This window comes from Vanessa atalanta, chromosome Z, assembly GCF_905147765.1.
Source record: "Vanessa atalanta chromosome Z, ilVanAtal1.2, whole genome shotgun sequence".
In the NCBI taxonomy this organism is placed as follows: Eukaryota; Metazoa; Arthropoda; class Insecta; order Lepidoptera; family Nymphalidae; genus Vanessa; species Vanessa atalanta.
The window spans coordinates 2,309,652-2,337,640 of NC_061902.1; the positions used below are offsets into that span (position 1 = coordinate 2,309,652).

The 27,989-nt window shown below is 32.2% G+C and overlaps 1 protein-coding gene across 1 annotated transcript in view; it reads left to right on the forward strand.

The window, feature by feature from the left end:
• The window catches only part of LOC125075759 (gamma-aminobutyric acid receptor subunit beta-like), a 63,758-nt gene extending 36,390 nt beyond the window's left edge, over nt 1–27,368 (forward strand). The window contains exons 2-10 of the mRNA XM_047687482.1: nt 20,125–20,225; nt 22,544–22,611; nt 24,558–24,784; nt 25,157–25,239; nt 25,595–25,732; nt 25,948–26,232; nt 26,439–26,629; nt 26,702–26,950; nt 27,133–27,368. Of these exons, the coding sequence (XP_047543438.1) occupies nt 20,125–20,225; nt 22,544–22,611; nt 24,558–24,784; nt 25,157–25,239; nt 25,595–25,732; nt 25,948–26,232; nt 26,439–26,629; nt 26,702–26,950; nt 27,133–27,297 (1,507 nt within the window). The 3' untranslated portion in view covers nt 27,298–27,368. The remainder of the gene's footprint in view (nt 1–20,124; nt 20,226–22,543; nt 22,612–24,557; nt 24,785–25,156; nt 25,240–25,594; nt 25,733–25,947; nt 26,233–26,438; nt 26,630–26,701; nt 26,951–27,132) is intronic.
• Nucleotides 27,369–27,989: the final 621 nt, after the last annotated feature.

Sequence of the window (27,989 nt, forward strand, 5' to 3'; positions counted from 1 at the left end):
AGAAAATATAAAATTAAATTTTCTATTTCGAATCAGTTAAATTCAAATATAGGTTATGTCAAGCTTAAACGGCTCTCGGTCACAAGTCAACGACCTCTAGATATCGCTATGTTAGTTCTGATAACTGCAGTCAAGTGGTCTACAAATACATTGAATAATGTCTCGTATGTTTCCGTTCATACGGTACGTTGCATTTTCCTGATTAGTCGCTCAGGGCCACATAACGCCGGTTCTAATCTTCCAAATGTCAAGCGAAACTCAAGATTTTGCCTCATTTATGCCGGCATTTTTAATTATTTCACAATACATTAAAAAAAATGCTTCAATAGTCGAATCTTGCTTAAATCTATTGTATATTATAATAATCATGTTTCATAATTCAATTATTGTGAGATACATATTTCATAGTTTCGAGGATTGTGTTCATCAAAATGCAATTCTGTAAATAAAATTCATTTGTGAACGTTTGATTTAGCAAAATATTAAGCCGAGTTCGTTTATTCGATTTTTAAATTTCCACTTAGAATTTATTTGGTGTACAACTGTTTCGATTTTTAAATGTCAGTACGCCCAATACAGATTAAATAATCAAAATCATCTTACAATATTTTTTACAGTATATGATGAAATATTAACAGATTATCTTGAAGTCCTTGTACGAAATTGTGTTTTTAATTAATTTGCATTCTGTGCAATTCTGTGCATCAATTATACCTGTATAATCATTCTTTATCTCCTTTTATTTAAAATATACAGTGCATTAATTTCTTCGATAACTGTCCTTAAAACCTCCTTGGATTTAATTTTTTATCTATAAGCCCGTCCAATAGGTCCTATTTTGACACTTGTTTGAGCGAATAGATCGTTCAAACTAAGTCTCAAAATAGGTAGGTTGAAATTATTGATTCTCTCACTCGATCTGAAACATGAAACCAATTAAGCTTTAATAAACAATATAAGCTTTAATTCTCTAAAAATTCCATGCACGATCATACCTACGTAGATCCGCAGCTTTATTGCACTATCGTTTTTGCAAATCTACGTGTAAAATATTCATCACGATTGTATTTTATTTATTCAGAAATTTGAGTTTATTCGAAGTAAATATTTATCAAAAATATTATTTACTGTAATAGTTGAATCTGTTAATATTAATTTTAATTCAAGCGAAGCCGTATTTGATATCGATAAATATTATAAACGTCAAACAAATATTAACTGAATCTTATTATGTAATATTTGAATCGTGAAAGGTACACGGATTGTTTGAGACACGGAAATGGAGATAGATTATTGTATCAAACATTGGGATTGAAGGGATTAAATCACATGGCTGGGCTTTGCTTCTGGAATCTATATATATGTATATATACGTAGACGGACTTGCAAATGCCATCTGGCGTAATTGGTCACCACTGTTAGAAATATTATTTATTCCTTACATCGCCAAGTGTCTGCAGTTACACTGGCTCACTCACCCTTGCTATTTAGTGGCAGAATATCCGATGAGTGGATGGTACCTACTCACGGTCTTGTATATAGTCCCACTTTCAACTATTTATTGATTCAAACACATCACCTACGGCAATCCACATGTACCCATTGCAAGAATTATCGTGCAAAGGGTACATGTAGGTAGTTATTGTTTAATGATATGGATGAGTAAAGCTTTTAGTTATAGTCTGCCATCGGACAGAGTATTCAATGGCGCGAAATAATACAAAACTCCAAAACTTAGAGCTGGAATATTTGATGACGTAATAACTCCATCCCTCACGGGCATCACTAATGAGAGTATTTTTCGCTCTTTATTATAACCTTAGGTGATTACGAATTTCTAAGTAGAAAACTATAATATAAATAAATAATCTGCTTTGATTAGATTGACGCTAGTCTTAAATGAATGTCGATATCGCCTATTATTAAAATAATATTACTTCTTAACTGGATGTGTCAGTCTTACGTTGTATTGGTATTGGTGGGTATTTATTTACTTCTTAACTGGATGTGTCAGTCTTACGTTGTATTGCTATTGGTGGGTATTTATTTACTTCTTAACTGGATGTGTCAGTCTTACGTTGTATTGGTATTGGTGGGTATTTCTTTACTTCTTAACTGGATGTGTCAATCTTACGTTGTATTTGTCGGTATTTTATCGGTGGTCTAATAAATAAATAAATAAAAAACACTGGAAGGACGGTCCGGCTGCACTTGCCATGAATGTGATGAGCATTTCGCTACTGTACTGCTTTACGGAGTATTCGACTGTAATATAACAGTGTAAATGGGCCATTTGATGGTAAGTATGCATCATCGTCCATAGACATTGGTACTGTAAGAGATATTAACTATTCTTTACATAACTGTTTTATCTTGTGCCTGTGCCAAAACATAACAATATTGAGTATCACTGTTTAGCGGTAGAGTATCTGATTAGTGGATGGTACTTAGGCCTGGGTAGCCAAACCTGTATAAGTTACAAGTATATTTATGGGACTTGAAGCTGATACTCTTAACTCGATAGTTACTCAATACCTTACATGGCACATGTACTCGTATATAGGCAACATATGCAATTAAATGTATAAGACATTAGTTGTCGCCCGCGGTTTCTAGATTTGGGGGGGGGGGGTGTTGTCAGGTAGGTAAGGCTTAAGAAAAACTTTTGTCCTTCGTTGGAGTTCAAGTTTACTACGTACCATATTTCAATATTTAATACGTAATAATTCAAGTCATTTTAATCGTTTGGTCGAGAAAACGTAAAAGACACAAATCAATCAATGAAAACTAAGTTGCTTTTAAGCATTAGTGCAGTAGTTATATTACGTGTAATAAGTTTTATTTATTGACATGTATTTATATATATATATCACATATTTACTGTAAATATAATTTATAATGAAATACAATTATTCAATGCGGTCAAAGATTTGATTGTAATAATAATAGTCTATTTTGATTTGGTCATTCCAATTAAACGTACTGTTTCATATTAATATAACCGAATTCAATGTATTCTCAAGCGGACCATAATTGATTAGTAATTAATAATTAGTGTCGTATTTATATCGGTGATGTTAAGTTATTACTTTTAATGGTATTTCGTACTTATAGACTGGTTCAAATTTGGTCGGAACAACAGTTTTGTAGCTGGTAGACTTAACTTGGTCACTAAATCAAAACTTTATACAAGTAGGGTATTATGTGCACCTTTTGTGTTGCGATTCTTACTGAGTAATATTCCTTATTTAATTATAATTGATAAATAGTAAATCTAAAGGTATGTGCAAAGAGATTGAATGGGGTTTAATAACGACAGATTTTATTACACCGATGACGCAATAGTTGGATATTTACAGCAAACCGTTTTATGCTGTAAATATCTCGCACTGGGGCAGAACATCCGTTAAATGTGTCGTGGCCGATAGTTTTATCGGATTCCACTAATGTGAATAGTGCTATTGACATACAAATGCTAATGTACATCCGAAACATTTGTCGGACGATAAATGTGTTGGTTTTAGTGTGAACCAGCTCCAAAGCGACGCTTGCACGAACAAAATTCATTAATAACGATTACTCGCATCGCGATGAAGAAATATGATACTATCATACTTCTGTGATGAGATTTTATTAAACTCTAAAGGAATTTAGATATTTTTTTATGAACAAATAAAAAGTAAATTTGGTTTTTTTTGTTCTTTCTTATAATTATATGTTAGAAGACATAGATGAAAACGATTAAATCTATCTTATTGACTCACTAAGGCTTCAATCCACAAAAGTAGTAGGTAAAAAGTTTACTCGATGGTCTAATAGCAGAATGTTAGTTAAGTTTTGATAAAAAAATTATTAGCATATTTTTAAATAATAAGTCATTACACTAAATAATCAACAAATGTTTCTATCTAAGGGTATACAATTTAGAGTAGGACAATACGCGAAGTTTGAGTTTGCTGCTCCGGCCTGAAGTTAGGCGCTCCGAGTTAGTTATAAAACAACGATAATCGACTATTTATGTAACTGTTATAGCTTTGTTCGGGTGGTTATAGTTGGAGCTATAACTAATCTATACGTTCATTTAGTATATATAAGAAGAATTTATAGATGAAAAACATAAAACCTATTCCTGGTGGTTCAAAAACTGAAATGCAAAGCTTCAATATATCTACATAAGATCGGTTAATATATTTTTATTTAAATTTAACGAACTCATTTATCAATATACAAATTCGAAGTCGAGACGGCTATTTAGTAAATAAATAAAGACGTAACATTGAACTGCTCTCAGTGCTAGTAGTTCAGAAACTAGTATGTGTTCGGAGACACGAACGTAAACATCTCGACCGCCTATTCAAACATTTGTCATGAACAGGGATCAATACCACGGTCTTTAAAGCGATAAAGCGGAAATCGGCGGAGAGATGGATTTATTTGAGCAATATTTATATACACGGCATAAATATTTTAAACATAATCTTATATATGATATTAAAAACGTAAGCATATTTTTGTCCCAGTGATTATGGGACGATAGCTGCACATAAAAATCGGTCGTGTTCGCATTTTGAAGAGGGAGCTCTTAGATGAGGAGCCGTAGATGTGGAGAAAAATAAAGAGGATTCTTGAATTGTTATGATTTAACAAATAATTAATTTTAGAGAGCGAAATAAAGTTACTGGCCACGTAAAATCGACACGTCGTCAGTTTACAAAGAATTTAAAAAAAAAAAAGAAAACCTATCATCGGTGTCGAAATTTGTAAAAATCTGTTGAATTAACAAGAAGTTTCGCGACACACTAGTCTATGTTAAACTTATAATCCTAATGACAAAATGAGAGTCACTTGAATAAAGTAAATTTCGTTTTTATTTTTTATACATCACACACACACATACACACACGGCACACACTGCGGGTTCCATTAATCATCACTATCGTTCAACGATCAATCAATTGTCGGATTTGCCTTTTTTGAAACCATATCGTATTGACCTTTTCGTTGTTGGCTCCTCACCTCCATTTTCCATTTTTTAATTAGACTTTTCTCGTCTTTTTTGCTGTTGGTGCAGCGTCCACTCGATTTGCGTTATTTCCTCTTGGCCCCTCCAATGAATCGGCAATGCATTTTATCAATGTCATTCACAGAATGCTAAAGTTTAATTGCAAAATGCAAAATTTGTGTTTATTATTGAACTTTTTTACACTGTATTGCATTTAAATGGTTTATAATTGTTATGTTTTTATTAAGCCTTAAGCCGTATCTTTTGCCTTAGTTTATACTTGTTTAGTTTCATTTATTATTATTATTAATTTAAGAGTGTATTACTTTTTATTGTAATTCAATAGTGCTGTTAATACCTGTAGTGGTGTATCACACTGCATTGGTCCGTGTACTTTTGATTGAATTGTTTTTGTGAATATGCCAATGGTGTTTCAAATAAATAAATAAATGATTACTCATTTATGTGAAACCAGTACCCAAATAGGGGTATATTTTTATATGCAATTACTAAATTAAATATTAATTAAAAAAAAAATTAAATAATGTAGAATATATCAAACTTAGATGTCGTAAGATTTTTTGTTTGTTTTACTCCCATTCAATAACATTACTGCGTCTTAAGCGTGTAGCGAAGTAGCCGCGATCGGCCGTAAAAGCCTGTCAAATTATTTTTCTTATCCGACCCCAAATAAATGGCAGATAACGGCGAATTCTTTCACAAGGAAATAAGACAAGTTAATTTAAGACTATATTCCTTATAAAGAAAATTTAAAGAAATTTAAAAGATATATATCAGTAATTATAATTATCGTTATTATGTTTTTACTACTTTTCTGTTTTTTTTTTTTTTTTTATACAACTATTTCGAAAGTAAATAATAAAAAAGGTAGAACTATACAAACTAAAGTTGCGTTTCGAAATTGCACGCTACAAAGTTTCAAAAGCTATAAGTTGGCTTCAATCGCAAGCTTTCATACATATCTACATAGATTAATTAACTCTAACGAGAAATATAAAAATAAATTAGCTATTGTGATTACTGTGAACATACATTCATATTTATGTAATAAAATCAGACCATTTTAATTGTAAGATTTAAAATTTTTATTCCAAATTCTTTTGACAGTTAAAAGAAATTGTTTTTTTTTTTTGTTAATGAGGCGAATGATTGATAGCTGTTTGAATTTCTTTTATTATTGTTGTGTGTGTGAGTGTGTATATGTTCATTGGTGTTATGTAGTGTGATACAATGAACTCGAATGATGATAATAAGGACTATTTTTCCAATTTCCCGTATTGACTCAATGTATATATATATATATATATATATATATGTAAATAACGAAAATTCTAGTACGTCTTTTTTTAATTAAATCAAGACAGCGGAAGATTATACTTTTATCAGGCAGTGTCAAACAGTTCACTATTACCACGCTTGTAAGGTAATTCCTTTGTCTGATCTTTATACATTTAAACATCTAAAAGAGATACATTTAAACTCAGCAAAATAAATTTTAGTACGGAATCCTGTAGTGCGTTATTAGGTTTGAAGTTTGACGTATTAAAATATACTAGTGGTATACATTTTCGTCGTTTAATTTCTTTAGAGCAGAATCTACCTATCGCTCCCAAATAGCAATTCGCGTAAATGACCACAACCGGTAAATATACACGTGTCGAATACGATACATTAAACTTCTGTGATATCGAGTTAACTTTCAGCTTTGTTTTCATACACAACGTCTTATGAATTTTTAAAGCTATTATGAGAGTCAATTAATGAGTCGGAGCGTCGGATGAGAGTCACTCAGTAAGGGCTCCTCAATCGAGTGCTCTCCTCCTGAATGATATACTCTGGCTTTTTGCCACGAATACTTTTAAAATAATATACTCAGTTACATTATTTTTAAGTATAAAGGAATCGGCTCTTTGGTTTCCGTTGTCACGTAAATTAGTGATTACTGTGAGAAATTCGTTTACAATAATTCCTGCTGTGTAACAAAATAGCATGTCATTTGCACTCAGTCAGAGTGCAAATGACTCGGAGTTTAGTTTAGTTTTGGAGTTGTCCAACTAATTCTAAATCTACCCACGGATTTGGAGCTTTCTGAAAATTAGCCTTGACAGCGTGGTTGCATGTTCCAACTATTATCGAGCGCATCTGCGTCTGATAATCGGGATTCTGCTGAATAATATACATGTTTGTTATAATATTTAAAGATCCGCTTTTACAATGAACTTCTACCTACTATATGTTATTATTCCTGCGTGTATTCATAAAATATTATGATTTTCCTAGGAAAAAAATCATGATTATGTAGTTTTCGTAAAAAATATTAATTACGTAATTATTAATATATCTAGTCAGAGTATCGCATTACAAAAGAACTAAAACAAACGAGGGATCTTAATTATCTTGGTGTGCGTGACGGCTACTTTTGACACTCGTCAAACGTCACACTACTTCACTAGTGTGCGTGTACTTAGTGGCCAACACAAGACCATTATTTTATTTGACGCGTTCTCCGCTTTGACAGACTGTCTATATTATAAACATTCAAACCAAGCTGTGTACAAGATGTTTAACTCTCGTAAATAATCAATTATTTATTTACATCATATTATTTTCGTTATGTCATTAAAAGAAAACTATTATTAGAATGATTTTTAACATCTTCGACTGCTAGTACTGGTGTTGTGATATCGGTCTATTTATCACGCAGAGAATTGGAATTACGATTATACGGGAAAATGCTATGAGAATTCTTGCCACCATTCCACGCGGTCTTGGTACCTCAGCCTTTTAAAAAATCGTTGAGTGTAAAATAATATACATGATTCCATTGTCATCAGATGAAAGGACCTTACAGATAATATAAGCTATATTTCATAATGTAGTTTCCATTTTTTAATCAAAGTCAAGATAACCGGAGAGAGAAATATTTATATTAAAAAAAATATATCACCGCTTATAAAAATAAAACGTTGTTTCGATTATGATTATTAAGTTGTCAATGGAATATTGACGTAATTTTTATATAATATTAATATTTATTTAATTCGAAGATTCATGACAAAATTGATTCCAATCCTACATTGGCTGTTAGAAATACTGACCATTGTTTACCCCTATGGGTATTATGATGTCAAATCATTTGAAATTACCTTTTTTAAATCTATAGTTATTTTTGGACAAACTGTTTTGAACCCTTTCTTACCCTAGTTATGCCTTTGTGGTAAGTGAGTTTTTATTAAAATGGCACTTCGAAGTATAGATTCTTTAATACAAATATAATTAATGATTGTATAAAATATCAAGACTTGTCAAGACATTTGTAAGTCAACCTAAAGTTACTCATTAAATTACATAATTAACGATGAACATTTAAGACGCCTACGAACAAAATCTGAAGCTTAGTAGGTATCTTAACACTAAAAATAAATTTTGAAGATATGATATATAATTTGTCATAGTAAGCTCAATATAAATTGAACCGAGACATATGTGTCATGCGTGATGAAGATGGATCGGGTGATATCTAATTTGTCAAAATCGATCAGCTATTTGTATGTTATATTGTTATTCGATGCAATCGATATGTGATTGTTAAACGCTAAAATTTATATACATATTACTATAATATATTTTATGATATGAGCCGAAATGACCTAGAGGCTAGAACGCGTATATCTTAACCGATGATTGTGGGTTCTAACCTAAGCAACCGCTGAATTTCCATGTGCTTAATTTGTGTTTATAATTCATCTCATGCTCGGCGGTAAAGGAAAATATCGAGAGGAAATCTACATGTGCTTAATTTCAACGAAATTCTGCCACATGTGAATCAAGGGAGAGGAGCCTTAGCCCAGCAATAGAACTTAGGCTGGCTGGCTGGCTGGCTGGATAGGCTGTTACTATATATATTTTAAGAAATTTAGACAGCAGGTTCAAAACCAGGGTCCCGTGTCCTTTATTTGATTTTATAATTCATCTCGTGATATATATATTCATATTTGTATATATATTTAAGCACTTAATGTTATCTTTAAGAAATCTACCACATGTAACCTAATCTGTAATGAAAAAGCGCTGTGAAATTTCCAAGCAGTTGTTGAGCTTGCGTGACGGGGACTAGCATAGCACCTTAAAGTTTAATATACAAGCGAGTCGTATCGAATAACTGTTTACAAGTAAATTAAGTATGTATTGCGATGCGTGTCTTAAATTAGCATGTTTTAATGAAAATTATTTTGCTAGATGTTGTTTTTTGTAAGAGTTCTGTCACATAATGTGTGATAGACCCCTCATTGAAACAGCATATTGAAATTATTAAGCTGTTTCATATAAGGAATATTGTTTAATATTTTATTTATGAATATAAATGTCTATAATTAAGCAGAGCCGAGTTGGCCCAGTGGTTAGAAAGCGTGCATCTTAACCGATGATTTCGAGTTCAAACCCAGGCAGGCACCACTGAATTTTCATGTGCTTAATTTGTGTTTATAATTCATCTCGTGCTCGGAGGTGAAGGAAAACATCGTGGGGGAAACCTGCATGTGTCTAATTTCAACTAAATTCTGCCACATGTATATTCATTGGAACAGCGTGGTGGAATATGCTCCAAACCTTCTCCTCAAAAGGAGAGGAGACCTTTAGCCCAGCAGTGGGAAATTTACAGGCTGCTAATGCTAATGCTTTAATTAATATACTTGGTAATTGTACATAATTAATTCATGCATGTTAATTTACGGTATCCTTATTATGATTCTAGAGGACGTTTCATTCATTTATAAAATGTCATTTCAATACTGTCTATAAACGCAGACTTATAAAGGTTATATATATATATGATTTAAGATCAAACTAAACTGTAATATGTGCTATAAATAATTTAACGCTGCCTTTGATAATACAAGTTATCAAAAATCCTATTGCGGAATGAATGAAACAGTTAACATCGTTTAAACATCGCTTTTAACTTTGTCATATAACTTGTTTAGTTGGAAATTTCAACAGACATTTCTATATTTTATTCAAATATAAGTTTAATTAAGTTGTTAATTACATGTAATGTTCAAAATTGGAAGCGCTCTACTGTTATAACAGCTTGTTTGATGTTTAAGTTTGTTATGTTTATAGCATGTATAGTTGTGTACAAAGATTGTTATTAGTTTTAAATGTCTTGTCGATCTAGCGGCTAGTTTAAACTTGTCATTTATAAGGTAATTTAGTAGAACAATATTGGGTTTTTCGATCGAGGATTTCGCAGCGGCAGCTCGGAGTTTCGAAATTGGGAGTGCACACTCTCAATTTCCAAACTCCCTGCTGCTCCTGTTGGCACACCGGAAGCTGTTGACCTTAAATTTGGATGATGGTACTGTTTCATCGCATTATGAGAGTAAGTGATACATATGTTTAAAAACCAATAATACACATGTGTTTAGTTGTATTTGATGACTTGGCTAGTTTCGTTGAGACTGAGAAACAAATCATTTAGAAATTATTTGCAAACAAATTAGACGAATTCTTATAATTTATGTTAAGGCTTCTTTTGTTTTTTAATTATTTAATATAGTTCTAGGATTATATGTAAAAAATTTCTTCAAAATATTTTATATTAAAACTCGCTAATGATAGAGGCACGTCGCAATAAGTCTTTATTTTTTTATAAACAGTTATATGACTACGACACTTATTGAAGATGCTTTCAACCATTTTCTATTCTACCAAAAACCATTCATTCATTTGGCATCGATTGGTGGGCTTTCGTATTACCTATTTGATAGTGAATGGTTACCACTTTATTAACCATTTCTTACATAACCAATGCGCCACCAATCTTGGGAACAGAGATGTAATCTCTCTTGTGCCTGGGGTTCGCTGTGCCTCATTTACCCTTTCAACCGGAGCACAACAGTAATAAGTGTTACTTCTTGGCGGGCCAGACGTGCTTCCACAACGCAATACCGCCAAGTTAATACTTTTACCATACGATTTTTTATTTAAAAGTTATTATAAATTTAATACAAAAGAATATTTTAGATTTTTTATTCTCGAAGCAAATGGAAATAGGCTGTATTGTGTGGTTAAAGAAGAAGCATACCTTACCTGAGCATAGCATACATACCCCGTACGTAAAGCCAGGTCGCTTGACGGTAAGTTATTGATAAAGATTATTTTATGAAATTCGTTCCTATAATTGTGAATAAAAAGTATAAAATTGCATTTTTTTTCGAAACCAGAGTCAAACTAAAACTCAGAGCAATCGTATACGACCTGGACTAAAAATTATGTTTATATCACGCTTCCATTAAGAGCAATGTTTGCCCTGTACAACTGATATAATAACAGTATATTATTATTATTTTTAATTGTAACTCCGAACACTGTTTTACTGATTTGAAAACTGAATTTATCGAGAGTTTATCATACAAACAGTTTTATTTTAAAAACTAGCTGTAACCGCTATTTCGTGCGCGTTTGAATTTAACAAAAAAGTTATTAGTGTAGCCTAAGTTACTCCTTATTGTATCAGCTATCTGCCAATGTAAGTCCCTTCAAAATCGGTCCAGCCGTCCTAGAGATTAACCTGAACAAACAGTCAGACAAACAAAAATTGAATAAAATGTTATATTAAAAAAATGGTATATGTCCCGTGTATACATACATATGTATTTAATAAAAAGCGGTTAATTTAATATCACAAACAGACACTTTAATTTTATTATATGTATAGATATTTTTATATAAAATGCATACTTTAAATAATATCTATATATAATATTACGTGTAATTAAATATTCGGACAATTTACAAAAACATCTAAACAGACTCGAAGCGCAAGATCTATACAACTCAATTTATCAAACATCGGATAGCAGCTGATGGGTGGCCACTTCCTTAATTGATAACTTCGCTACATGTTGCCTGCATGTTAGCTGACGGATTCAATCTAAATTTACATCATTTTACATGCATTTCTATTTTCTGACACGATAACTTGCATCGTTGTTAATGAAGATTGATCTATTGGATTTGTGATAAAATGCGTAGTTTCGTGGAATATTTAACATTTTTGTTATTTGTTTAGAAACAAAAATGTAATCTTTAGAAGTTTGACTCCACTTGGGTGAATTATATAGAACTAGTGGATCACCCGCGAAAATTCGCGTTTATTCAAAAGATTTTTATGGAATTTCTAGGCCTACGATTTGTTTGATTACATTTCATTGTAAGCTGCATGTGATGTTATGACAAGTGATGTCACACTGGGACAAGAAACGGCTTACGCTATCAATAAATAAGATTACTAGCTATTATATATATAGATATTATTTTTATACGGATACAATATATGTGTATAATTTAATTGAAGATCAAACATGAGAAGATAAATGATTGTGTTTTTCTGGTTAAAATTCTCGGGTTTTCTTTACTATAATATACAAGTATTTATAATATACGACCTTCCTCTTGGATCACTCTGTTAAAATCCGATGCGTGGTTTACAAGATCTAAGCATACAGGGTGTGTAATCGTCTTTGTTTTATATAATGTAGAGATTTAATAAAAATATATCTGTATGAGATTGCTAATGGAGAGATGAATTATTAAGATGGAATACAGTTTGTTAAGGAAAATAAATAATTGACGTGAACTTTTGCTTATACTCGTTGCTTCTAAATTGATTAATGTTTTACAGATTAATTGTTCAAACTACTTCATGTTTCATGAACTTTAGTAAAATTACAATACTTTACCCAAATAAAACATTTTGCATATAAGCGATATGTCTTAAAAGCGATAATCAGATCTTCATAATAATAATAATAATAATAAAGCCCTTTTTATTCCTTAACATACATAGAAAAGTAAGAAAAATACATAAAAAAAATATACATAACATTACCTCTGTTAAGGCCCCTAGCGGGTATAGGCCTCCTCCAACAGTTTCCAGGTTTTCCTTGCCTGTGCTTTCTTCATCCAGTCTATTCCAGCAATTTTTTTAATTTCATCTACCCATCTTTCTTTAGGGCGCCCTCTGGCTCTCATGCCACTAGGACCGGACCAGCTTGTGACCAATTTTGTCCACCTTCCGTCAGTCGATCTTGCTAGGTGACCAGCCCATTTCCATTTTAGTCGTTTCATATGTATCAGATCTTCATACTAACACTTAAACAGATATTAGTCAAAGATAAAAGTATTTTGTTTGATTTAAACAGAAACTATTAGTTTCGAAATTTATATATATAATAGATTTAAAAAAATGTTGCTAATTTTTAATCGGGCCAGTAATAAGCTTACACATTTCCATTCAAAAGACAGATCACCATAATCCTCTCATCGAATATACTCGTCCATTGATAAATTCTTCTATTACTACACATAACTAATTTGTGTGTGTACTATTTGTGAGATTGATCTTAGTAAGTGTCATTAACAAAACAACAGCGTTTTATTTCTACATTAATTTATTTAGATAAGTAACATCATAAAATAATGTAATAATATTAATAAAATGATTTTGCCTAAGAATCACGTGTGGATGTCTCATATATTATCCCTTTTGAAAACAGCAACCACTGTTTCTATTTTCCGCTTACTTGAAATTTCAAAAGAACTTAACGATTTATTATAACGATATATTATTATTTTTTTTAAATAATAATGAAATTTCAAAAGAACTTAACGATTTATTATACATTAATAATAAGGATCTACCTATTGACTCTGCACACTGCTTCGCAAATATTGGTGGTGTATTATCATCCGGGCTTTCCCCCTTATTTATATCATCTCTAAATTTATCTGTAACTTCTCATACAGACGAATACAATTCAATTGAGATTTATAACAAAGTTCATTATTAGTATGTAACAACGGCAATCGTTCATTGTTTTTTAAGTATGTGCTTGAAAAATAATTATCAAATTGTTTACAGCCATTGGAATTTATCTGTGCCATCGGAATGAACATAAATGTCATTGCAGAAGAGATGTCGCATATATGACGGCGTTTTGTTTTCAAAAGTGAATAGCTTTTTTTTGTATATACGTTCATAATATTTTTATGTCACACAGAAAGGCATATATGCATCGGGTAAATGGCTAGTAATAAAACACATTAGCTAAATAATAGTGTAACAGAAAGTGTTAATAAAGTACTAAAAATAAAATACAACAAGCGTTTTATCAAATCGAATATAATTCGGATCATATGGACAAAAAATGAATTAGCCCTCCTGTCACCAGTGAAGGAAAATATAAAATTAACCGTTTGCGTAAAATGCTACAAATTAATATCATTGCTCAAATAGAAATGAACTAAATAATTATATTTATTTTTTAAACGAACATAATCTTTAGTGTAAGCTGATGAAAGAAAAAGTCATATCTTTCGCTCTGCTACCCCCCACTGTGCGGTTACCTGCTGGCTTCGCGTTTAATGAACTACTTTTGTTCCGTCTATTTCAATATAATTGATGTAAGAATGGAAATATAATATCATGTATTTGCAAGGTATTCTTTAAAAGAATATTTCGAGTTTTTTTTATGGCATAGGATATACTGGCTACCTAATATACATTGGTGATATCCAAATTTTACGAGCCGAGATGGCCCAGTGGTTAGAACGCGCGCATCTTAACCCAGGCAGGGCACCACTGAATTTTCATGTGCTTAATTTGTGTTTATAATTCATCTCGTGCTCGGCGGTGAAGGAAAACATCGTGAGGAAACCTGTATGTGTCTAATTTCAACGAAATTCTGCCACATGTGTATTGCGCCAACCTGCATTGGAGCAGCGTGGTGGAATATGCTCCAAACCTTCTCCTCAAAGGGAGAGGCGGCCTTTAGCTCACACACATTATTACATTAGCAGCCTGTAAATTTCCCACTGCTGGACTAAAGGCCTTAACTTCTTGTCTTTGTTTAACTTTACATTGTACGATATGTGAGAAAAAGATGAAACGAATATGATATAGAAATCGCTTTCGCTTCGTCACTTACTCACAGATAGGTTACTGTAAAGTTAAAAAGAGAAACGAATATTACCTAAGTTTAATGATATCTTACTTTGAATACTTTGATGTACGAAATGGATATTCGTAGTTATTTAGATGCGGTGAATACGGTTACTCATCAATATCAAATCGGTGACATCTGACATTCCGACGACATCAGATTTTAGATTAGTTTCGTTATATCGGACGCATGCCTACTACCTGCCCGCCCTGTACCGCCCGGTGGCGATCACTTATCGTTAGTTAGGTATAAACAATGGCGACGTAAGAAATATTAACCATTCCTTACATATTAACTACGTTTATATAACTATGTCTATGGAAGACATATATATATATATATATATATATATTTGTTCGAAACAGTTATTGAAACTTCATAAAGTAAAAAAATATATATTTTGTCATAAACGTTTCTCATGATCCATTGGGACGTATAACTCTGACACGCAGAATTTAGTGCCTGTCAGAGTTCTGTTAAAGTTCGATAGGTATGAAAGGATTTTGCGTTATTCATTTCGTTTCATAAAATATTTCACATTTAAAAAAATTATATATTTTTTATGAAATAGGAAGATAAATAAAATACAACAGTGCATTGTTCGGCTTTAAACAATGTCTTAAATTTCTTCCATTATAATTATGTTAGGTCAATAATCATTTAAACTAAAACATTAATGAAGCTATTCATTACAAAACATCAAATATTTTTACTGTTCTAAAAAGTCATATAAAATAATATACACATTCCGGAGAATATATGTAATTTTTACATAGTTGCAATCAAATCGATCGAGTGCTAAAGAATAAGTAATCGAACAAAAGTACCGACGTGAATAGGAACTTTTGTTTGATTGCAACGTCTCATTATTCAGTTATTCAATTATGTATTATAAAAGCATTTTATATTTCGAACAATGTGGTTTCCATAACAAATAACAAAAGACGAACTGACAGAATAGGGATCGAGAGTCCTGGGAGATTTTTAAAGGAATAACTTCAATGAAGACTTTGATGTATAATTGAGTTGTTATGTTGCCCGCTGCGCTGGTCTAGTGGCTCAATTTAAGGATGTAGATCTGGATGTTCGAGGAACAAAGTCTTGATCAGGTCAATAAAAATGTTGTCTAACTGTATCAATACTGATAAAATGTTATTTTAATTAGTTATTAAATTGACTGACGAGGTAAACTGATTGATCGTCAGTGTAGTGAAGTGATACTTTGTAAGAACTTGCCTGAAAAAATTTGAAATCTTGACTTTATTTTTCAAAGTTATAATTTTATTATTTCATCACATTTTGATATACACGACACGTTATAGGAAATATTAACCATACTAACCAACTACCAACTTAGGAACTACGATGTTATGTCCCTTGTGCCTGTAGGTACACTGGCTCACTCACACTTCAAACCGAAACACAACACTGTTTACAAAAAAATCATTTTACATCATTCAATATTGCAACAGTAAATTGATCTTTGGATCGTATTCGATAACCTTAAATAAATATTAAAATAGAAAATTTTATAGGGCTTGGAATCGTTTGACTGAATCAATTACGTACTACAGTGGTAACTGCTGACTTGAGATTAAATTAGATGAGATTAAATCGTGTCTATAGGTTTGTCCCACTTTATTCTCAGTATATCTCATTTGAGGGCCGTTTTAAACGGGATTGGAAATTTGCTCAGTGAAAACTTTGATGAATTACGAATTTTCATCTTTGAATTTAATTCAATGTAACTTTAAAAGAGAGGAAATAATACAATCTTTCGTTAAGCCGAGTGACAATATTTAAGGCTGGGATTATGATTTTTAGTTGATTCTTGAATAAAGTGATGTATGCGGTTTCGTTTGCGACGGCGGATAGAAATATGATGTTGTATTTTCTTTTTTTGAATTGTTGTTGTCGTTATAAATTAAAAAAATATTTTTAATTCATAGTGCATTTGGGAATGGAAAACATTTTTAAGGAAACATTCTTGTAATATCGAACACTTATTGTATTTAACAATTTGCTTTAGTGCGGCGTGGTTGAATTCAAAATTTTATTCTTCTAGAAAATAGGAGGCCGTATAGGCAATAAAAATAATGAGAAACATAACTCTGTAACGTAATTATTTTAATATTTTATCGATTTTTCCAAAATTAGTTCATTAATTTTAACGTCAAACACTACATGAAATGTTATACAACAACGTCCATCCACTTAAAATGATTTCCCGTTTTATTCATATTTCCAGCTTGGGGTAATATTTTGGACAAATTTTAAACGACAATACATTTTAGTTTATTATATATTATTATTTATTTATTTATTTTAAGCACTTTATTTTCGTGCTATTATTTACAATGGTTTTAGGATTTCATTTGTTTTGATTGTTTTTTTTTTCGAATTGTTTATGGTTTTATTACCTTGGCTGCAATAAAAATAGCTTCTCATATCTTATTGTTAAGAAATATTCGACCAACTGTACCGGCAACGTAAACAGTATTCCGACCTTTGTATGACAGTTCAGATATTGCACTAAAAAAAAAGAACAAGTCCAATAAGTACTAAAACTGGAAAAAGACATCAAAGCGTTAAAGTTTAAAAATGGAACTTGTTCTTTTTAGTAGAAATCGTGTTCAGATTATTACGTGAGTGTGAAACAACATTGATTCCTCAATACATTTTTGAATACCTCTCATAGATGTATTGCGAGTGCGCCGGGTTCGTATTGTATCGTTTCGTTTTACGAGAGCGCTATTCATTAACAGATTTTCGAGGGTATTTTATTTTTAGAAAACACGAATGAAGCGCTTAACTTTGTATGCGTGGTAGTTTGAATATAGAATACTGTTTTTTTATTTAATATCCAACTATTTTTCTAAGTGGCTCTTAACTCCTGAAGTTTGTCTATTAGCGATTTGAAAGTCTCTCTATCTGTAGCTGAAACATTTATCTAACGAGGGTGATTCCGGTCCATGCATGAAGTATCCTAATACTGTCACTTATTAAATATTTTATCTTATCATTTATTTATATTACGTTTTATTTCAAACTTTTTCACGCATAATAATCGATTTAAAAATCGGGACGAACATTTTTTGCTAAGCCCGTGCAGTCGCTTCTATGTAATAATCTGCAACAATATATTACTTAGAAACGACAGTTCAATACCAAACACTTACTAACGTTTCCACTTTCCGATAACTTCGAGTCGACGTTAACTTGTGAGTGGCGGGGTAACTCGATACGTGAACGACCGAAAGGGTATTGAATTATTAAAGGCATCGATTTGAAACAGTTTCGTATGTATTTTTAAAATTTTAGTGCATCTTGTCAGTTTAGTGAGTTTCATTTATCGAGCGATTTCCTTTTATTTTTGGTTTGAAATTTTCGACGAGTTATAAGAAAATTTCAGATATAAGTTCTTTTTTTTTTAGTTTATTCATTAATAAATAAATAAAAAAAAAATAACTACAGATATATTAAAGAGGTTTTGGGGTACTCCCAGTTGGAAAAGTTGGTTTTGTTATATATTTTACATATTTATTAACAGACAATGAAATAATGTAATGTTTGAAAATAATTAAATGACATAAAAATTGTTTTTAAAAATTCTGTATGAATGCTAGGTGGTAGGGCTTATGCCAAACAGGAGTACCCAGTGTTTGAAGGGTGGGTGAGCCAGTGTGTCTACAGGCACTAGGGACATAACATCTTAGTTCCCAAGGTTGGTGGCGCATTGGCGATGTAAGGCATGGTTAATATTTCTTACCAGTACCATTGTCTGTGTGACGACGTACCATCAGGTCGTCCATATGCTCGTCCGCCTACCCATATCATAAAAAATAATAATTAAAACAATAACAAAAAAAATAGTTTAAAAAATAGTATATCAAACCGTATATAATAAGTAAGAGACGGAGAGATAGGAAAAAGAGGAAAAGATCGCATGGAGAAGGCATAAAGTTGTTTTCTTAAAAAAAAATCCCAGTTTACCTAACTGTGAGCCGCTTAAAAGAACTTCGTTTCAAAGAACCCCTAAATAATGCAAATATTTAATATAATATTCATAAACATTTTATTAATAATCGTAGCTGAATTTTGAGCTGTAGAGAATATTTTACATGTACACATAGCTTAGATCTAAATTGAAATATGTTACATAGATATGATAACGATTATTTAACCGCAGACGAAAATGCAGACCAATATTTGTACTAAATACGAGTATTATGGTTTCTTTATAGCGATAAATATCGGTATGCGGCATCGATGCAATTCGTATGCAAATTACATATCAAATATTTACTTCGTAGTACCATTCGCTACATTCCTTCGCAGAATGAATACAAACCGCGAGAATTCTAAAATTCGAATCGCAATATTTTTTTGTTTTTATGTAACCGAACGGACGGATCGGTTATGTTTGTGATGGAAATGAAACGATTGCCTCCTGGCTATTTCTTTTCATATTGAATATTTTTTAATAATTACAAATTGACAAAAAGTGAACCGCTGAGTTTCTTTCGCTGGTTCTTTATCAGATCAGGGTATTTTATTTTCCGAAACGGTTGTGTTTGATTTGATTCGATGTATGACATCTTTTAGTGCACTGAGGAGAGGAGTTGTCGGCTCTTATATTTCTGTGTGCGTGGCGTTTATCCTATATACGTCGTTGCTATACATAATAATAATAATAATTTATAAAATATGTGTCATTTTATACTCGTTTGGAAGGTACTTATTTTCGATATATATGTTGTATTAATTAACAGATACAATGGAATAAATTAACGTTTCAAAATAATTAAAGGAAATTAAATAAAATAGTTATCAAAACTCCCGCAAATTTAGACAATGATAAAAAATAAATGTAAATGTGTTATGCTAGAGAGAGAAAGAGAATGAGATCTTTCCTGTAACGATTTCCGCTAGTTCACTCTACGGTAAAAGTACTTCGTTCCAAAAAGTATGTTTTGTTTACTAACAAACTTATACGTTTTTTTTTTATAAAATTATGTATCGATTTTTAATTTAAACTCATCAAAAAGGTGACTGAGTAAGTTTTTGTGTACTAATTTAACTTTTTCTTTGTTTTAGTGGAGCTGGTGGAGGCGGCATGTTTGGTGATGTCAACATCTCGGCGATTCTTGACTCATTGAGCGTAAGCTATGATAAGCGAGTGAGGCCCAATTATGGAGGTAAGAAGACTATTACATAATTAAAATAAATATAATAATAGAATAAATACTGGTGAATAATCTTGTCACAATTAGCTCCAATAAAATGTCACTTATCAGCAAAAAGCTTGTAATTCTAAAATACTTATTGAAAAATTAAGTCACCATTTTAAAATTCAGCTTAACTACTTGGCTATTATTTGAGTATATGAATTAGTTTTTTAATTGTGAGGTTCAATTTTATAGATACATTGACTAACTCTATAAGTGACATTTACTGTATTCTTTACGTAAATATCCTATTTGATATATACATATAATTTTAAGGGATGTACGTCTGTGTCTGTCACGAAATAATATCAATAAATCATTATTTCCCTTAAAAATTTAAGCTAAGAAGTTAAGAAAACAATTGCCTTTTAAAATCAATCACAGCGCGAGAAGACTCATTTTTTTCACACGATTTGTGAAATTAGTGAGATTATTCAATGTGTTCATTTGATTTATATTTTTCGTATTTGCAAATTTTTATGTACTCCGATATTTTACTTATTTATACGTGTTGCTCAAATTCAATAAATATAATTTTAATGCCAAGTGCACTTGGCAACAGTGCAAGTATCGCTCGTGTGATACTTAAGGGATTTTACGTAAAGACTTATATTGGACATGGACCTATTACTTTAATTTATATATGTTTATCGAGTAATTAGACATAAACAACATTAAAATCAAAATCGATTTATTCTTATATTATTGTATATTTTGGCCTTTGACTAGTAATTAATATAACTTATTAATTTTACGAATATTTTCCGTGTAACGATGCGGTCTCGGTCATTTCAATAAACTTACGAAGAAATTGTGGAAAAATCTCAATAAAATCAAAGATTCTTTTTGTCTTTTCATTACAATATATTTATAATATATGTATGTGTAATATATTTTTTTATTTAATTAGGTTTCAAAGTGAATTATGTTTTTAATCCATTTGATAGATTTGTAGATACGAACCTTGAGTAACCATATACAAGTCGGAAGTTTTTAATTCGTAAGCAAAACGAATCATTTCTTGAATATAGTGACCGGATGTTAATCAATCAGAGAGGATTATTTTGTTAACAAAAGTATATTTTCTCTCAAATGCATGACACATTGATACTTAATTATGTTCGAATTTAAAATTAAATGAATCTAAGAGATGCATCATGGCTTCTAATGTCAATAGAAGCTCTCGCAATATTGTTTTACAGGCACTATTTTATAAAGAGAGAAGGCATAATTGACGTTATTAGCTAATTTATTAAAGTGTAACTAACTCATTCTATCCTCGAATAATTCACACTAAGCATACTTATCCGATATACATCAGCTAATATTTCTTTTAATAATTTTGACGACTAGGCTTAACAAAGATAAAATCACTTAACTCTAATTTTGTAATTTTTAGATCGTAATACATAGTTACAAGTAAAAAGGTAAGTCAAGCAACTTCGAATTCTTAATCTCCTTAAACGAGGACTTATATTAATACGCTCAAAGAACAGTAATCATTATTTTTTACGATAGTATCAGCTCGAGAACCTTTTGGGGCTTTGAAAACACTAAACAACAACACGAAACTTATTTAATTCATAAATAGATACGATCGGGGTTAACCGTAACTGAAATAAAATCGAACAGGTTAATCGTAGCTGAAATAAATAAAAAATAACGGCATCTATAAAAGCAATATACACTTTGAAGGGTATGATAGAGGTAACGATAGACACAACAAAGTTAGAAGTTTATCATCAGACGCTATAAAACTAAAAACGAAAACAACAACACACTTAAGAGTTAAAAGTTTTCTTTATTTAAAATTTAAATGTAACTAGCTTCAGTTCCGTTCAAAGGAAGCAGAAGTGCTAGTCTTAGAACGGTAAAGTACATAAATATCTACATACATGGCAAATCTATATACCTGGCAAAATCGATTTCATTTACCGTTTTAAATATGTAGATATTATTAAAAGTTATATTTGTTTTATGTTAAACGGATAACTCAAAAATAACGTTAGGTTTGTTTGTTTATTTCCTTGTTTTGAATAGGATTCGTGTATAGACACTTTCGCTGAATGAACCTACAGCAATGTGAATATATATATTTTTAATTTTTGGACAAAATTTACAAATTCGAACACATTGACGAAACATCACGTAACATTATGTTAAAAAAAACACACAATCAATTAACTATTGCTTACCTAACACATTTTAGTGGAATTATTATAATGAATAGAATGAAAAAGGCAAAAAGAATTTTGAAAGAAGCAGATATAACACATGTAATATTTCAGGACCGCCCGTGGATGTTGGAGTCACCATGTACGTGCTATCCATCAGCTCCTTATCTGAAGTGAAAATGGTATTTAAGAGAGTATTATTAAGTAGATGTTCTTTAGTGAGGCCAATTTAGGTTAGGTCCCTCGGTCGATCCATGGCCTAGGGTGAGAGAGTTAACAAATACCTCAAAGAGTCCATGATCTACCTAGGGAATCAATGTCACATCATCGTCCTCTGGTTTGGTTTTCACGGCGCGAATCGCGCGCCCTTCTCACAATTGGGCTTTATTGCAGGTCCGCCAGTGGAGGTGGGCGTCACCATGTATGTGCTCTCTATCAGCTCCGTCTCCGAAGTGCTCATGGTACTCGCCACTGTCAGCTCAAGCTAGACACGAGTAGCCCCAGATACGAGGCTGCGAGCATGCCGGCGTATTGGAGCCGACTGCCCGGATGGCGCATCACCACATATTAATTTCAATTTCATACAAACATCTAGCATTTGTAAATAGATAATAATCTTACTCTTAATTGGCAAAGGTGGTGTGCCTTTCCGGGTTTGTCGAAATCTAAAGACATACGAAACTGTACTCTGCTATTAAGCATTCCTCCAAGCAAAACACTGTCGTAAACTTGCTCCATTGTTGTTTTTATTTTGTTTTAAGCTTTTTATGTTCTTGAGTAGGTATTTGTTGTGACTGTGGGTTTCTTACTATTGTCTCCCAAAATGGCGTTTAACTCTTCAACTTCGCCAATTGCAATTTACTTACTTTTAGTAGTCTTGCTATGAATGTATTGTGAATGTACAGTGAGTTCCGGTTGGACGAGGGAACATTGTTTTCATTGAACATTTAAAACTGTTTGATATAACTGATACGACGCGCAATAATAAGTATCTGTTGTTTCATTTTTATACAATAGAAACTCAAAAATATATAGACGTAAAGCAAAGGATTTAAAGCTGTGGTAATTAAACTTATTATTAATAAATCGTCAATTACCCTTGATAACGGTTCCAAAGAACAAAGTCTGAATGAGACCAGGGTGTATGACCCCTCGTGGAAACCAAATCAAGGGACTCGTAAAGTCACTTTGAGACGTGACCTGCAACCTAATATTTATAGATGATCTATCTATATCATTAACAATAAAGTACACGTAACGAAGGAATTGGATACAATATTGTGAAAATATAATTGTCGTTGAAGAAATGCTCTGAAGCATATTTACTAAAATTTTATAAGTATCTATACATTACTGTGTAATATTTTACGTGTACTTTAACACGTTCATTGCCAATCACTTGAAAATTCGTGACAAAGCTGCCAGCGCATATGGCTCATCACGTGATATCGCGTGTTACTATCCTGCAAAGTCTTCGCTTTCCAATCTTATTGAACCCATGCTCTGCATCATGTTCACTAAAATGAAATGATTATCTATATACATTCTTCTTATATATTACGTGTACGATGATGCGAAACCGCGTGATACGCCTGCCAGCGCACATGGCTAGTCGTGCGATGTTGCGTGTTTCTGTCCTGCAAAATTCTTCGCTCCGCAATCTTGTTGAACGAATGGTCTTGCATCATGTTCACTAAAATGTCATTATTATCTCTATATTTCTAAATTACTTTACGTGTACTTTAAGTTTGTACATCAAATGAAACTCTTCATTTGCGTAATAAATGTTTAATGGCACCTGGCAGCACATTTTCTAAATTTATATAGTAACATTTTTCACGATTGTTTATGTGTGTTTATCTAAGCATTCGTCTAAGCTTTTAATGCCTATTAAAATAAAATAAAATATCATAGACAATACGCAATCTTAACCTTTTAATGCTATACAAATTATTTTCAACTGTTTGTTTTTTTCAACATCTCGCTGCCTTGCTGTCACTTGTGTGATGTTCAGACAATTCATGTCTCAGTGGTGGACGTTTGAAACTGAATTATAACTCGATGACATGCATTGTGTGCTTTTTTTACCTTTTACAGTCAGTTATTTTGAATAGTACCGGTTTTGCAGGATTTCACACTGGACTTCTACTTTAGACAATTTTGGACTGATCCAAGGCTTGCTTATAAAAAACGACCTGGCGTTGAAACTCTCTCAGTTGGATCCGAATTTATTCGAAATATATGGGTGCCTGATACCTTCTTCGTTAACGAGAAGCAGTCTTACTTCCATATCGCCACAACGAGCAACGAATTTATTCGGATTCATCATTCTGGATCTATCACCCGAAGTATTAGGTATTTTATTTTCGAGTATCGACTTTTTAAAATTATTCACGACTTTTATACCTTAAAATACTTTTTCATATTATTTATATTTACTCTAGATGCAATTAATTACATATGATCTATTAAAAGAATAATCTGAATAGTAATTTTGACTTGTTTATATTTTTGTATGTCAATCCGAAATTAAAATTGTTCAGAACATAAGGTTCTGCTATAAGAGTAGTTAATGGATGCGTATATATAAATATTGTTGACCACTTGATAAATTATATAATCTTAAAACGACGCATTTGTTAATAGATCGCTGTCTCTACCTAAACATTTCTCATCTGCTGTTTTAGGCAATGTATCTGTATATAATATGAATTGTTTTTTTTTTAGGTTAACTATCACCGCTTCTTGTCCAATGGATTTACAATATTTTCCAATGGATCGCCAACTATGCAACATAGAAATTGAAAGCTGTAAGTAATGGGTACTACCTTCAATTGTATTTACCTATATTGATCGTTCAATAGTAGGTAATAAAACTTTTTTTAATCCAAATTTTTGTACTCCTTTATTGCTGATAATTTTTTTTAACGATACAAAACTGATACCGTCTGTTAAATACCCCAGTGCACAACGCGTGTGCAAGTTCATGAGGCTTTCATTTGGTAGACAATTAACAAAACAGACACGTAATACGACACCATATATATCTAGGTCGTTGTACACTTAGCTTTGGTAGTTAAAATCATCCATTCTCAAGATTATATTGAAAACCCAGTGCGATGGGTGTTTAATTTTATCGTTCCATATATTCTCTGCATGGTACAGTTGGCTACACCATGCGGGACATCCGATATAAGTGGAACGAAGGACCTAACTCAGTGGGTGTTTCGAGCGAGGTATCCCTACCGCAGTTCAAGGTGCTCGGCCATCGACAACGTGCTATGGAGATCTCGTTAACAACAGGTAAAAAGCACCTTTGCCAACACCATTTAGATTACATACTTTATTTATCCTCCATTTTTTCATTCTTATCATCTTTGCACGTCCTTATTGGATCGCTGGACTGCGATCATTTTAATTTTATCTAAGATACTACCTAAATCTGACTTTTATATGCTTTCATTAAAATCACGACCACATTGTAAATTTTAATTACTAAAGTTTATTCTTTATTACAGGAAATTATTCTCGTCTGGCGTGTGAAATTCAATTCGTGAGATCAATGGGATACTATCTTATACAGATTTATATTCCATCTGGTCTCATCGTAATTATATCTTGGGTCTCATTTTGGTTGAATCGAAATGCAACACCAGCTAGGGTTTCCCTTGGAGTCACCACTGTCCTTACTATGACCACGCTTATGTCGTCAACTAATGCAGCTTTACCGAAAATTTCTTACGTCAAGTCGATTGATGTTTACCTGGGCACCTGCTTCGTTATGGTCTTCGCAAGTTTACTAGGTAATACAAGATATCTGAGCCTTAAAGAATGTGCAAATTGTATTGTTTAATTGTTAATGTAATTAATATTCATGATTATTTGTGTTATTATTGTGCGTTTGTTAGTTTTTATATGCGATGCGTTCTTTTTTAATGTTCCAATGTTAATAATAGGCTTCGCGATAGTCGCGAAGTTACACACCATTACTGATAGCCGTCTATTGCAGAATATGCGACAGTCGGCTACATGGCGAAAAGGATTCAGATGAGAAAACAACGATTCAATGCTGTCCAGAAAATGGCCGCTGAGAAAAAAACCGTTCAGGTCGAAGGTGCACCCGGGCCTTCTGTACCCGAGCCGTTGCCTCCACCACGCAATAGCACGATAACTCGACCAGCACCGCCAAGCCGATCATCGGTACAAAATAAACCTTTCTCTTGATAACGACGTTATTTTATATTAAGAATATGTTTTCTATGCTCAATGTAGTCTTATAATCCTCACACACAGGAAGTGCGATTCAAGGTACACGATGCAAAAGTATACACCAAAACTGGCCCATTGGAATCCAACGGCTCACGAGGTGGGCCTTCTTCTGCTGTCCCTGTTGCGGTTACCGTGCCTGTCTCTGTACCGGTGCCTGTGACTATTCCCATGCCACAGACATCTGCTACCGTCACTGTACCTGTAGCACCGGCCGAAGAAGAAATCCCCGCTCACCTGCTCCAAGCATCTAAGGTTTGTTAGCTAAGGATTGTATTTGTTTCCATTTTTGATGTTTATTGATATCTAGCAATGCGAAATCAAGGCGATGCGAATGACTTTGCGATTTTATGCGAAGTTTTATTATTTGATTGTATTTTTTTCCATTTCTACGTGCTCATCTCTTTAGCAATATATTCCAAGTTAAAATATTCCAGGGTATCAACAAACTCCTCGGCACTACACCATCGGACATCGATAAGTACTCACGGATCGTTTTTCCCGTTTGCTTCGTCTGCTTTAATCTGATGTATTGGATCATTTACCTGCACGTATCAGATGTGGTTGCAGACGACTTGGTTTTACTCGGCGGAGAGAATTAGATACTGACCACGAAATTGAACTTGCACCGAATAATGACGTCGACGATAAGGATACCAAATCAACGAACCACGACTCGTATATTGGCCATGTGCTTTTTATAAATATATTCGAATCTTGCTATTTGCAATATTCCCAATGATTAAGAATAAGGGAAGTAAAAATAAAAAAAAATGCGCTGAGGAAATTAAAAAATATTATAAATTAAAATGTATTTAAAGAGTAGTCATCATAGTCTAAAATGTAATTTACAGTACGGATCTGAATCTGTTAGCTAAACTGTTCTATATAAACTTATCAGTATAGTCTGTATCTTCGTAAGCAGAAAGCACTAGTAGTTACAATTTATTTACTCTTAGATGAATACCTAGTTCACTATTGTATAATTATGATAACACTCTTCATTATAATTTACGTAATTTATTAAAGCGAAGACTTATTTAGCGTCAAAATATAATTAAATCGTAAATCTAACTTTACTGTAGACACGTGTATAAGTAGACATTAGTTTTACCAAAGTATATTTAGAGTATTATTCGAAAATAAATTTTCGTCATATTTTAACCTTAGGTAAATAAATGGCTATTCTTAATACTCTTTCACAAGAGCTCAAAACTATGACTAGTTCTACTGAAATTAGGTACAATAAACTGAACTCCAAACGTCAGCAATTAGTGCCTATTTTCCTAAGTAT